At 53.6% G+C, this 12,692-nt stretch overlaps 1 protein-coding gene across 1 annotated transcript; it reads right to left on the reverse strand.

The window, feature by feature from the left end:
* Nucleotides 1-1,967: 1,967 nt before the first annotated feature.
* CALM3 (calmodulin 3) lies at nucleotides 1,968-11,680 on the reverse strand. Its single transcript, XM_063109672.1, has 6 exons — nucleotides 11,520-11,680; nucleotides 7,033-7,063; nucleotides 4,491-4,634; nucleotides 4,225-4,331; nucleotides 3,832-3,967; nucleotides 1,968-3,688 (listed from the first exon to the last, which is right to left on the reverse strand). The coding sequence occupies exons 1-6, from the start codon at nucleotides 11,520-11,522 to the stop codon at nucleotides 3,660-3,662; spliced, it is 450 nt and encodes a 149-aa protein (XP_062965742.1). The 5' UTR covers nucleotides 11,523-11,680; the 3' UTR covers nucleotides 1,968-3,659.
* Between the last annotated feature and the right edge of the window lie 1,012 nt (nucleotides 11,681-12,692).

Genomic DNA, 12,692 nt, shown 5'->3' on the forward strand with positions numbered 1-12,692 from the left:
CCTGTCTTCCTCTCAACTAGACCAGAAATTTCCACAGGTGTCCTGGCTGTGAAGAGGGCAGCTCCCATCTCAGACCCCACCATGGTGATGCCAATCTCAGCCTGGCCTCCCTACTGGTTCTGTCTCTGGCCTGGCTGAAGTCACTTCTTTTTTTTTGGTAGCTGGCTAATATGGGGATCTGAACCCTTGACCTTGGTGTTGTAATACCACGCTCTAACCAACTGAGCTAACCGGCGCAGCCCAGTCAGCCTTTTTTAAAAAAACTACCATTTACTCTAATACATGCAGGGACATGTATTGGTTGGGAGCTTGGACTCCTTAGAATCAGATCTAGTTTGAATTCCACCTCTGCAAAATGGGGACTAATGGCTTCCAGCCCAAATGGTTGCTTTACAGGTTTGATGAGATCATGGATGCAGAGCTTAGAAGATAGGCTGTGAAGCAGGAAGCACCCAATAAATAATGGATGATGCTTACTAAGCACTTAATGAGTATGTCAGGCCTCATTCCTACTGACTCATCCAATTCTCAGCAAGGCTCCAGGAGGTAGGTAAGATTATGCCTCCATTTTATGGACACGGTCACTGAGGCCCAGAGATAGTGAGACATCTGCCCAGAGCCACAAATGCATTTAAGTGCTGGAGCTGGGCTACTAAGGTAGGTGGTTGAGCCCCAGATCCCGAGTTCTTATTCATTACGCTCTACCGTCTTTACCGCACCACCAAATGCCAAACCACAGCCAGATGGCAGACAAAGGGGACACAGAAGCTGGCGCTCTGGGAAAACGGCTTGCCACTCCCAACTTCTTCCCCACAGAGCTGGGCTGTGATGACTGGCACATGCCAGGAAGACCCAGCAAGGACTAATCTCTGCGATAAGGCAGGCCCTCAGGCTGGACCTTGCCAGACTTCAGCCTTCCAAGGCCAGAGGAAGATGGTAGAAAGCTCTTTTATTCCACTGACTTGTCTCTGCTCGACTTGTATCTAGCCCCTCTGGTTGAGTGTGAGGAGCTCAGACGTTAAAGACAGTATGTTAACTCTTCATTCCCTGTAACTGTGAGGGTGTAGGATTTGCAGTTGGGAGGAGGGGTGGGGATGTGTATTTTGAGAGAAGCCCCCCTGAGGATCCTGATACATCCTCCACGACAGCCTCACTGGGCTGGGAGGACTTTCTTCACATTCCCACTTACCACAAGGAAGCTAATGAGCTCTCTGTAGCTTGCAATTGTTCTAGGCCTTTGGTTTCAAATCTGAAAACCAACCCTAAGTCCCCCACCTCCTAGATGAGCTCTGGACTGTGCCTGTTGTCCAAACTTGGCACATTTAGGCTGTGCCTGGCTGATACTGTCTGAATCAGTAGCTCTTTCCCCAAAGCCCCCTGCTGAGAAGCACCCAGTGCAGGGTCTGCCCCTGCCTTCCCTTTGTGTTCTTACTCAGCCTCCCTGGTTTTCTTTCAGCTCCCCAATGTGCCCTGCTCCTCCTGCCTCAGGGCTTCTACACACACTGTTCCTCTGACTGGAATGCTCTTCCTTCCCCTGCACAGCTAGGTAACTGCTCATCTTTAGGGTCTCAGCTCAATCCTTCCACCCGACTGGGCCGAGTCCTCTGTGTGCTCTCGCACAAGGGGCTTGCTCAAAGCTTTCTCAGTTCCTGGTTTGCAGTCCATTTGTGGACTGATATGTCCCGCATCCCCCAACCCCCGACTCCCCATTTACATGTGTGCATCCCCCATGCTGGCCTGGGTGAGCACTTGGAGCTGACTGCCTTCAGGGCCCAAACAGTATGTTGCCCTCAACCACCCTGCAATCTAGCTGGCATCAGAACTCTGATTCAGAGGTTCCTACTCCACTGCACTGATGGTACACATCTTTAGATCGAGCCAGCAAGGAGTAGTGGCTGTTCCCTGGCAGGGCCAAGGAGTCCATTCAGGGGCAGGCCCAGAACCTGAGATAAGAGGGAAGAGCCAAGTCAGGTAGTCACTGTATTTTATTGGAAAACATTGATATATATTTTTCTTCACAGCTTGAACTGAACACAATATTGCCCGGTTTAAAAAACAAAACAAAACAAAAAAAAAACTAAAACATTCTGCAAACGTCCACAGCCTCACGCCTACCTGCCCTTACCCTCAGCTCTTGGCTGGGTCACCCACCATACCCCGTCCCTCCCTCCCTCCGAGGCTTCGTGCCAGAGGGTGGATGAGAAGAGATTCTCCAAGCTGGGCAGGTCCCAGGAAAAGCCACTTTGATCGACCTGGGCAGTGGGGGGCAGGGGGTGGGGGGAGCCAGATAAAATGAACAGAAAAAGAAAAAAAACCCAGATGACTGAACTGCCCACATTGACTTACTTGTCCCAGAGGCGAAAGTCAGAAGCAAGGGCACGGATCATGCTCTCCGCTGCGGAAGTGTGGGGGCAGGCAGGTGGGTGAGGGGAGAGGCAGGAGAGAGGAGGGCACACAGACAGCACAGATGTGAGGAAGCGGTGCCAAGTCACCACGGAGAAGCAGGAGGTGCTGGCTGACCAGGAAGCAGAGGCTGCCCTTGGCTGCCATCCTCTAGGCAGCTGGCCGACAAAATTTTTTATTGCAGGTATGTTCTCTTGAGAGCATGGTGGGGGCTCATCTTCCCTCTCCCCACCCTTCAGCTAGCCCGGCATGGTTTTGAACAGAATGTAACTTTTAAGGGGCATGAAGGGGGAAAAAAAAAGAAAGGATAACCAGTACATTACGAAGTGACCAACCCCATATCCATTCCTAGGATAGGCCCTCAGGCAGGTGGGACGGGTAGATGGGTACATCATGAGGAGGGAGTGGCACGGGATGTTAGCACCAGGTATTTACAGAACAGCTTGAGATCGCTTTAGGAACATGCGCAAGTGCAATTTGCAGAGTGGCCAAATGAGCAGTCCCCCACCCAGCCCAACCTCAGAAAGCCAATCGGATGGGTTCAGAACAGCAGCCGGTGGGATCTGAGTGCAGTCCACTCTGTCTGTCCCCTTCTGTGAGTCAACCCCTCAAGTGATAAAAGAATGCCAGCTTCCAAGACCCCCTTGCTCCTCAACCCCCTCCTGGGCCACCATCCAGTCAATGCCACAATTCTTCAATCCCCCCTCAGTCCTTCTGGAATGCCTCTCTTGGCACCCCTGCCCTAATAGGCTGCTGGGACTTGCACATGGACTCACAGAGCTGGTTGCATGCAACAGCAAAGGGCATGCTCTTCTGCCTGGGTTAGGGCCTCGTTCCCTAACCTAGCAGGTCCCGGGACAGGGCTGGCAGCCACCCCAGCACCCAAAATAAGATGACAAACAAAAGGAGACAAACTGAAACAGAGGAGAGCCACCCGGGCTGGAGGAGGGCAGAGGCTCCCCTGAGGGGAATGGGGGTTAGAGGGTTCATCTTATGAATGCATCAGGCCTTGGAACGTGTGAATAGAAGGAAGGAGGGCAAAAGGAAGAGGTGACGGGGCATGGAGGGAGACTCAAGGAGGAAGGAGAAAGAGCAATCATGCAGCTTGGGACAAATCTTTTGTTGCTTTATCAGATTCTCAGTCAATCAATTGGTGTTTGCTAGAACTGGGGTATGCAAGGGAGTGTTGAAGAGAGAGTGCGCGCAAGAGAAGAGAGAGATCAAGAGAACGGGCATCACCAGCTGCCCGCAGGCCTTCACTTTGCAGTCATCATCTGTACAAACTCTGTGAAGTGAAGCAGAGAGAGAGGAAGTCAGGTGAGCCAGGCTGAGCCCTGAGCGACCCTCCCTGGCATGAGGGACCTGGTGGCTTGTTCCTGAAGCTGCAACTCTCTGCTTGCCCAGAGATGGAGCCTTGCATTGACTCACCTTCATAATTGACCTGGCCATCTCCATCGATGTCAGCCTCTCTGATCATCTCATCCACTTCCTCATCGGTCAGCTTCTCCCCCAGGTTCGTCATTACATGACGCAGCTCTGCAGCGCTGATGTAACCGTTCCCATCCTGGGGGTTTGGGATAAAGGCTTTCACTCAGCACTTGCCCCGGTGGGAGAGAGGCAGCAGACAGGTACCGTCATCACCCTCACTGGGCAGGAAGCAAAGTGAAAGGGGTTGCCTGAGGCTGCAGAGCAGGCAGGCAGGCAGTGGGGCTGACACTGGGACTCAGGCCTCCTGGAAGTGGTGGCTTGGAGGCTCCGATTCTGCTACCTGTCCAAAGGCTGGCATCAGTCTGAGAGACACCCTGGGAAAGGACTGCTTACCTTGTCAAAGACACGGAACGCCTCTCGGATCTCCTCCTCACTGTCTGTGTCCTTCATCTTTCTGGCCATCATGGTCAGGAACTCTGGGAAGTCAATGGTCCCATTCCCTGGAAGGTGGGGGGAATGCTCTTGACTTGGGCCCTAGGAGATGACCCCAGAGCCCTGACAGAGGAGGTACTGACTCATTCATCGCCCTGAAGGAGGCTTCCTGCAGTCACTTGGGGTGCCCAAGAATGGGGCTGCCCACCCACTCCTTGTGGGCTCACCATCTGCATCCACCTCATTGATCATGTCCTGTAGCTCTGCTTCAGTGGGATTCTGTCCCAGGGATCTCATCACTGTCCCCAACTCCTTGGTGGTGATAGTGCCATCTCCATCCTTGTCAAATAGGGAGAAGGCCTCCTTGAACTCTGGGGGAAGAAAGAGAAAGAGTCAGGGGTCAGGAGGCCCACAGGGAAATCCTTACTGCTGGATGCTAGACTCCCTCCCTGGAGGAAGGCCAAGGGAGCCAGTCCTACCTAAAGAAACTGAGACAAGTTTCAAGTTAGCCCAACCCTCTCTCCTCAGTGCTCAGGGCAGAACCCTTCCTTCTTTCATCCAACAGTTACTGAACATCTACTATGTGCCAGGGAAAGCGATCTCTAGGTTCAGCCAAACTAGTTCACTGAGGACAGTAGGGAAAAATGGGCTGACAGCTGTCCTTAGATAATTCTACCTTTCTTTTTGGTCCTTAGCTTTGGTCTCTCCCACAAATGATGAAATGGATCAAAGTCATGGAGTGGATGAGAGCTAAGAGAATTCTTCACCTGAAGTATGCCAGCCAAGGTCAACTGACTAGGAAGAGAAGAGAAGGGAAGGAGAGGCTGTGGAATGCCTTTGTCCAGCCTGAAAATGAAATGTAGGTACTAAATCTCTTTGAATTATACTGCCAGCCCAGATTCCTGCTGTGGATGCTACCCGCTTCCAGAAGAGGAGCTGAGCCACCATGTGTGGTGAAGGGTGGGGGTGGTCGGCAGCAGAGCATGGCTGACGGACGGTGCGTGGGGTGGGTGGGGTGGGTGGGGTAGATGGAAGGAGAGAGGATGGCTGCCAAGCCAGGAGGATGAGGAGCTAGTGGTGCTGAGTGGGAAGGCCACAGCTGGGGACACATCAGGAGAGGGGAGATGCTGTTTGCTGAGCAGAGAGAGAAGCATGTGGCTCCCGCCCTCCCACTGTGCCCATTTTGGCACCTGGTGCTCCCCTACCCCCAAACCCTCAGAAAACAGATGCCTGGCAGCCTATTCTCAGAGGGTGTGGGCTGGGGTGAGGTGGTGGACAGTTTGCTAATGGGGACAGGGTGAAAAGTGGAGTGTTTGTGTTAAACAAGGGCAGAGAAATGGGGTGTGGGTGACAGGTGGGGTGGGAGGGACACACACAGCTGAGTAGCTGTGATGCTGAGCCTCTGGGCCCTGAGGAAATGCTAAGAGTCTCCTTAGGGATGTTGGCAACTCCTTGTGCTGAGGCCTTGTTGTTCTTGGGGAGGGGGGCAGGGAACAGGTCATGTGGGCACTCTGAGCTCGTGATCACTAAACAACAAGGCAGTTCTCTGGCTTTCCTTGGTGGGTCTCCATAGCTGCCTGGGGCCAAAGTTTAGAAGCTGCAAGTGTGACTTTGTGTGTTGGGGGAGGGGAGAAGGCAAGTCCATTGGTGCCTCCTCCCACTTCAGAAACTGGGCATTCAGTATTTGTCACATAGCTAGTTGAACCTGACAGTGAAGCTGGAGTTTGGGGGTCCATTCGCTGAGTCTTCCCTCTTGTCTATTTTGTGCGGGCCTATGGCTATGGAGATAAACCAAGAGCTGGTCTCTGTCTTTAGGTAGCTCAGTCGGGGGAGCGGGGGACACAGTAAAATACTTGATCACACAACAGCTCCTGCAGTTGACCTTTCTGCCTTTCTGGTGTTTTGGGGGGCTACAAAAATGAATTACATGGATCCAGAGATTTCTTTTAGTTCACTAGGAGATATACGATCCTTTACTTGCTCATTTGTTCAGCCAGCAAAACTTTATGGAGCTCCTACCATGTTCTAGGCACTGAGGGTACAGCAGGGACCAACAAAATCAAGCCCCAAACTCAAGGACCTCACATCTACTGACCGGAGATACAACTGGTGAAGACATAAAATAATTTCAGACAGTGAGAAAGGCTGCAAAGGAAATCAGCAGAGTGATGTGATGGAGAGTTTAAAGGAAGGCTGTCTACTTGAAACAAGGCAGGAAAGTCCTCTCCAAGGTGGCACTTGAGCTGAGATGTGAAGGATGAGAAGGAGCTGCCCATGCTCAGAGCTGGGAGAGAAGCATTTCTGGCAGAGGAAAAGCAAGTGCAAGCACGTGCAGAAGGAAGTGCAAAGCGCAGGCAAGTGCAGAGGTGGGAGTGACGAGCCATCTCCTGGGCGGCTCCTAAAGTGGGACAGGAGCTCCACAGGGTGGCAGGGAGCTCACCATCTAAGCCTATGTGGTTGGAGCTGGAGAAACAGCTGGGTTTGTCTTGCAGCCACTAATTTCAAGGCTCCTAGATGACCCATGGCCAGGAGAGGAACACAGCCTTTGCTGTCTGGTGAAGGTCTGTCTCAGGACCATGGGGTTTGATGTCACTGGGGCACTGGTGTGCTTTTATATACATTTGCCAACATTCTAGGCACAAGGCACAGGTGAGGTAAGGAACATACATATTTATCTATCAGCTGTTAGTCTTAGGTAGATAAGATTTGGCTGGGGATGCAAAGGTTTTCCTGAGGCAAGACAGGGGGGTATATGGTAGGCAAACTCACCTGCGATCTGCTCCTCAGTCAGCTGGTCAGCCTAGAAAAGCAGGAAGGAGAAAGTTAGTCACTGAACCAGCCATCCACCAGGGATGTATCTTCGTCACTCAGCCCAGCCCCCTCTGGTGAGGCCAGCTGCACACGGCAATCCTGCTGGGCAAGGGAAATGCATGCTAGAGTCAGGGTCTGAGGCAGGGCCAGGTCCCAGGATAAAGTCTGGTGATTCAGAAACCTGGGTACTAGGGTGGGCTGGAAACTCACGCAGGCCTGATTGATCTACCAGGACCCATGGGCTTCAAGTCTCTTCCCAGTGCATTGGAGCCACAGGGATGGTAAAAATGCCTGCTGCAGCCCCAAACCAGCCACACTGGCATGGTACAGGTTCATGTCTCACCGATGGAAGCCCCAGAGGCTGAGTGAATAGAGCAGTTGCCCCAGAGTCCTAATCAAGCAGCTCTAGAAGGCTCCAAACTGAAACAGGCCAGTCCTTGGGTAGGGCAGAGAAAAGATGTCTGGGGCTATCTTTCCTAGTTTCTGTGTCACCTATTTGGAGGCACTAGGCTCAGGCAGAATGGACTCAAGTGGCAAAAATTCTCCTAACTGGTGGCTCTGAGTTGCTCCAAGTATCTGAAAGAACCCTGGTCAGGCTGGAGGCAGCCGCAACTGTGCTACCCCTCTGCCTCCCCCCACCCCACCTCCAGGGTAGGTGCAGGGCAGGGCACCATTCTGTTCTGTTTCTTTTGGGCAGGAGAGACAAATGCCTGAGAGGGGACTGCAGGAGGCAGCAGCAGTGGCAAAGGACTGCAAAGGACTGAAGTTGGCTTCCCCAGCAACGCTGCAGTTTTTAACCCTTTCTGGCCCTGGCCACTCTGGGGACCGGCCAGTCAGTGGCAGGCAGCCCTTGCTGCATGCGGGGTTTGGGGGTAGGGTAGAGGAGATGCAGGGACTAGCTTTTCCTGCACTGGTGTGTTGAGAATCGGCCAGGTATAGAGATTCTGTGGGGAGAAGCTAGATGGAGGGCTGAATCCCAATATTTGGCTTTAAGCAGTTAAGACAACTTTTCCTTGGTTTTCATGCATGGTGCCAAGAAGGCCCCGATATCCCTGGACAACTGTGGGTCCAGATGACTGTTCCTCTTCTTTTACTTCCTTTCACAATTAGGAGAAAGGGGCTCAAAGTCTTCAGCAGGATTCTAGCCTTTAGTCTGAGAGCCCCAGAAACTGGATGCAAACTATTGTGTATACTTGCATTATTCCACACAGAGGTTCCAGAGTTTCCACTGGAGGCCAGGTACTCGCCCCCTCCCCAATATTAAGAACCACTGGTCTAGTTTTTTTTTTTTTTTTTAAAATCTAAGGGAAGAGAAACTTAAGGCCAAGCCTCAAATAGGCAGAATGGGAGGGGAAATCAAAGTGATGATGACAGAGGGGAGATGGCTGAGGGAGGGGGAAGAAGGGAGGTAGAGAAGAAAAACCACACATGCACATTCTGGAAAAGTCCAGTCTAAAGGGAAGTGTAAGAGGCCAAATGGAGACTCTTCTGCATTGCCTTCATAAAGGACTCAGGGTTGTTGGGCTCCTAAACGCCAACCTGGCAGCCCCAGGCCCACGAGCCCTTGTTCCATCTGCCTTCCTTGGCTTGTATAAGGAAAAAAGCCCAAGCCCAGCCCCTAAGTCCTGACACCTGAGGACGCTGCTTGGGGAAAGTGAGAAGAGAGGATGGGCTTCTGGTTACCAGTCAGGCAATGCCAGGGGAGGGGGAAGAGGAAACACAGAGAGGAGAGGAGTGTCTGGGGAGGAGGTCTGCCATTCCATCTGCTTTTATTCTCTTCCCCTGGCCTAGAATGGAAAAAGCAAGGCTAATTAGGGACCTTCCCACCCCTTTGCACCGCTCTGCAAGAAACCCAGTTCTCCCCCACCTTTAGGCAGCACTGTAAGGGGCTGGGGGTTGGGGTAAGGTGGCTGTGACAGGTTGCAGAATGCCCAAGGAGTTTGGTGTCTACCATTCCCCACAAAAAAGCTGGAAGATGCATATGAGGCACTGCCACATTCTGTTGTTACAGGGTTGCTGCAAATAGGCGTGGCTCTGCACCAAGGGTCTGTCCAACACTCTCCCTCCCATTTAGGAGACCCTCTCCCCTATTTGGTCAAGTAAGGTCCCAGCTCCTAGCTATAGATCTCAAAGCATGGCTGCTGTCCAGAAAACTGATCGACTGAGAAGCAATCATTGCTGGGGACCCCTTTTCAGGACTTTTTCTCTTTCCAGATCTGAAGACTGTAAGCTTTCACCAAAAACTATCTCCAAAATAACCCAGCTGGTCTGCTTCCTTATTCCTCATCTTAGGCTGCAGCAAGGGGCTGATCAAGAAAATAAAGCTCGGGGTGGGGGAGGGAAGAGGGTATTATTTCTCTGTCTTGCCCCAGCCCCCAGCTAAAGCCAGAGAGCAGTGTTAGATGAGATCAGAAACCAAGGCCAGGGCCCCTCACTTGGGCCAAGGAGGAGCCACAGAACTCAGGCCAAAGTCCAAGGCCAGTTAACAGTGACTTGTCCCACTCACACCTTGCTGATTACTAATGGAAAGAGAAACTAGTTGGGGCCAAAGCTCGGATCCTATTTTGGAGGTAGGGGGCCTGTTGGCACCTGCTAGTGCTTCAGGGCTCCTTTAGCAAGGTTCTGCTGGGGGAAAATGGGGTAGTGGCAAGAGGAGCCATCAGGTCTGTGTCAGCAAGTATGAGATCTGATACACAGCAGCGGCTGCCTGTTCTCCCCAGCCTTGCCAGGGAGGATGGCTGCGCACGGTTCTCAGGCTAAGCCTGGGGGGGCTGTGGGTGTTGTGGGTGGCAGGGAGTAGGAAAGAACTAGTCTGCTGGTTTTCCTCAAAGCCCTAGCTGTGTCGATTCACAGAAGCATGCAAGTGAGGTCCCTGAACAGAACAAGTGGCCCTCTGGCCAGTGAAATGTTCCCTGCAGAAGTCCTCTCTGGTCAAGCTCTGCAGCCCTCACCCTGAGGGCATGGGAATAGGCATTCGATTGTCACTGACGCCACACTGTACTGCACTGTCATTTGGCACAATTGAGGAGATGCAGAATGGTGCATGGAGCTGGAGATCATGAAGAAACCAGCATTCCTGTTTGGAAAAGGCAGCTCTCTTAGCCTGAAAGGGGTAGTGAGGGAGTGAAGCTTCTAGGCTTAAAAAAGCTGGCTCATTTGATGCACCCCAAACTTTGATCCCCACCCCCATTTCATGCGGCTTCAGTGCGCAATAGGGGCCTGAACAACTCCGCCCACTTGCTCTCACTGCCCTGGTGCCTTCCACCCAACTCCATTTTTCCTGGGTAAGGGGGACTGTATAGCCATTCCCTCTGACCCCTGCAGCCCACTCTCCATACAGACGGAACAGTCTTTGTCCTGGCCTTTCCCTGGAGACTGGTAGGGAGCCACCCACATCCACCTTCAAACCCAGGCCCACCTTGGCTGCCATTCATTTTCTCCTTCAATGCCCCCCAGTCTTCCTTCAACCTCACCTCCCACCACCCAAGCCAAAGTCCTCTCCCACCTCTCAACTTGGAAACCCATCTTCTCATGGACCCAAATACAATGCTCCTTCCTAACCCTCCCCCAAAATAAAAAAATTCCTCTTCCAGGTTCAACAAACAGCCTTAACCCACTAAGTCACCTCAGAACCTTTTCTAGCTACCCCGCAAATCAACCACAAGGCCCCCTGTTGTCCTACTACTGGCAAGCACCATCTCCTTTCACCACCTCCATGACCCCAATCCTTCTCAGTCCCCAAAGGCTTCATGAGCATCTTCTAACCTCCACTGCCAACCACTCCAGGTTCTTCCTCCCCTAAGCCTGCACCTCACTCTCCTTTCCTCTGCAGTGCTCGTCTTTGGAGACAACCCCCACCAGAGTCTAATCTGCAGAAGTGACCGTCCATCCCTGACCCTCTCTTCTGCCCCCCAGAAGCCCAGTGGCCACCCCTCCAGGAACAACCCAGCAGCCGGGCCTCCCTCCGTTCCTCCCTTCCTGCATCCTTTCAGGACCCAAAGCCTTCATCGGGGCCCAGATGGCCCCCCTTCCCAGCCAATGTTCCTTACTTCGTCCGCCTGGGTCCCAAACACCCCAATTTTGAGACCAGACGCCCCACCCGGGGTCCAAAAATCCTTATTTTGGTTCCAAACACCTCCTTTGAGGGTCCAGATGCTCCATTTTGGGTTCAAATGCCTCTCTTTGAGGGCTGAGATGACCACTTGGGGGTCTAAACATTCTACTTGGTGCTCAAGTAGCTTTTGGGAGCCCCAAATCCCTCTTCTGGGATCTAGACGTCCCGCTGTGCGTTCAAAAGCCGGCGATAGCGGGGTAGAGCGGGGTCCAGAGGCTCTCTCCGGGGCCCGGACGCCAAACACTCTGGGTTCACTCGCCCTCTCAGGGGTCCTGCCCCGCCGTGCCCGCTTCAGAGCCCCCAACCCCCGCGGCCCCTCAGCCTCACTCACCATGGCGAGGCCCGGGTGTCCGGAACGCGGGGATCAAGGTTCCTCCGGCGGCGGCAGCAGCTGCAGAAGCTAGAGCTCTGCCGCGCGTCCGCGCCTCCACACTCACTGCCTGCAGCGCGCGCCGCCGCCGCCGCCCGCCCCAACGGTCCCCCAACGGCCGCTGCGCGCGCCCCGCCTCGCCCGGCCCCGCCCCGCCCGGTCTGCGTGCCGCCGCACTGCGGCTGCCACGGATCCCTCCGCGCCCCACTCAGCGCCGACAGGCCCGCGGAACTCCTGTCCCCACCCTGCACGGGACCGGGATTTGCCGTCGGACGCGCGCGCGCGATCTCGCCGGGGACTACTTTCTATCGCCGTGCGCCCCGCCCCTGTTTCCTCTTTATTTCCCTCCCCGGCGGAGGGGCACCATTCGGCAGTGCGTGACGCGTTCCTCTGTGAGCCGCGCCACTATTGGGCCCGGCCCATGGAGAAAATGAGAGCGCAGCACCGATTGGTCCGGCCTTCTCTGCAATGCGTCAAACTGGGGCGAGCCACTGAGAGGTGGAGGTGGGGAATCCTCAAATGTGTGGCTGCGTGGAGCTGTGAGGTGTAACGAGGCCTAGGCGGAAACTGTGGGGCTTTTAGGGAAGCAAATACATCGCCTTTTTGGCCTGGGAGAGGTAAGAGGGCTGGCAGAAGATGCAGAAGGACTTTATAGGCTCTCTCCTCTTAACATACGGACGATGGTTCAATCCAAAATGATGGGGTGTGGAAGCCCCGCCCCCAACTTGGTCCTTTGAGGTGGCGGGGTCTTTAAGGTTTCGCCTATTGCTTAAAGGTTACGTCCTCTCCCCTCCTGGAGCCCGGTCTCCGCGCCCTAAGGCGCCGGCGTGTGGGACCCCTAAACCCTCTTGACTCTTGATCTGCTTGCGGTCTATGAGATTGGAACTGTCCCGGGACAACCTCTGGGAACAGGGCATTAACTGATTCATTCAATAAGCATGAGTTGGACACCTGCTGTGTGCAGGGACCTGTGCTTGGTTAGGCTGGGGAGACCATACTTCCAAACCATTCCCATGTAATCTTGCAGACAATCTGACTCTTTCACTCCTTATTCTAGGGTTCCACTGATAGGAGGTAAAAGAACAGATGCGAAGGTTAGCTGAGACTTTGTTTACTGAAGCTCAGATACCCAGC

This window comes from Cynocephalus volans, chromosome 10 (genome assembly GCF_027409185.1).
Source record: "Cynocephalus volans isolate mCynVol1 chromosome 10, mCynVol1.pri, whole genome shotgun sequence".
Taxonomy (NCBI): domain Eukaryota; kingdom Metazoa; phylum Chordata; class Mammalia; order Dermoptera; family Cynocephalidae; genus Cynocephalus; species Cynocephalus volans.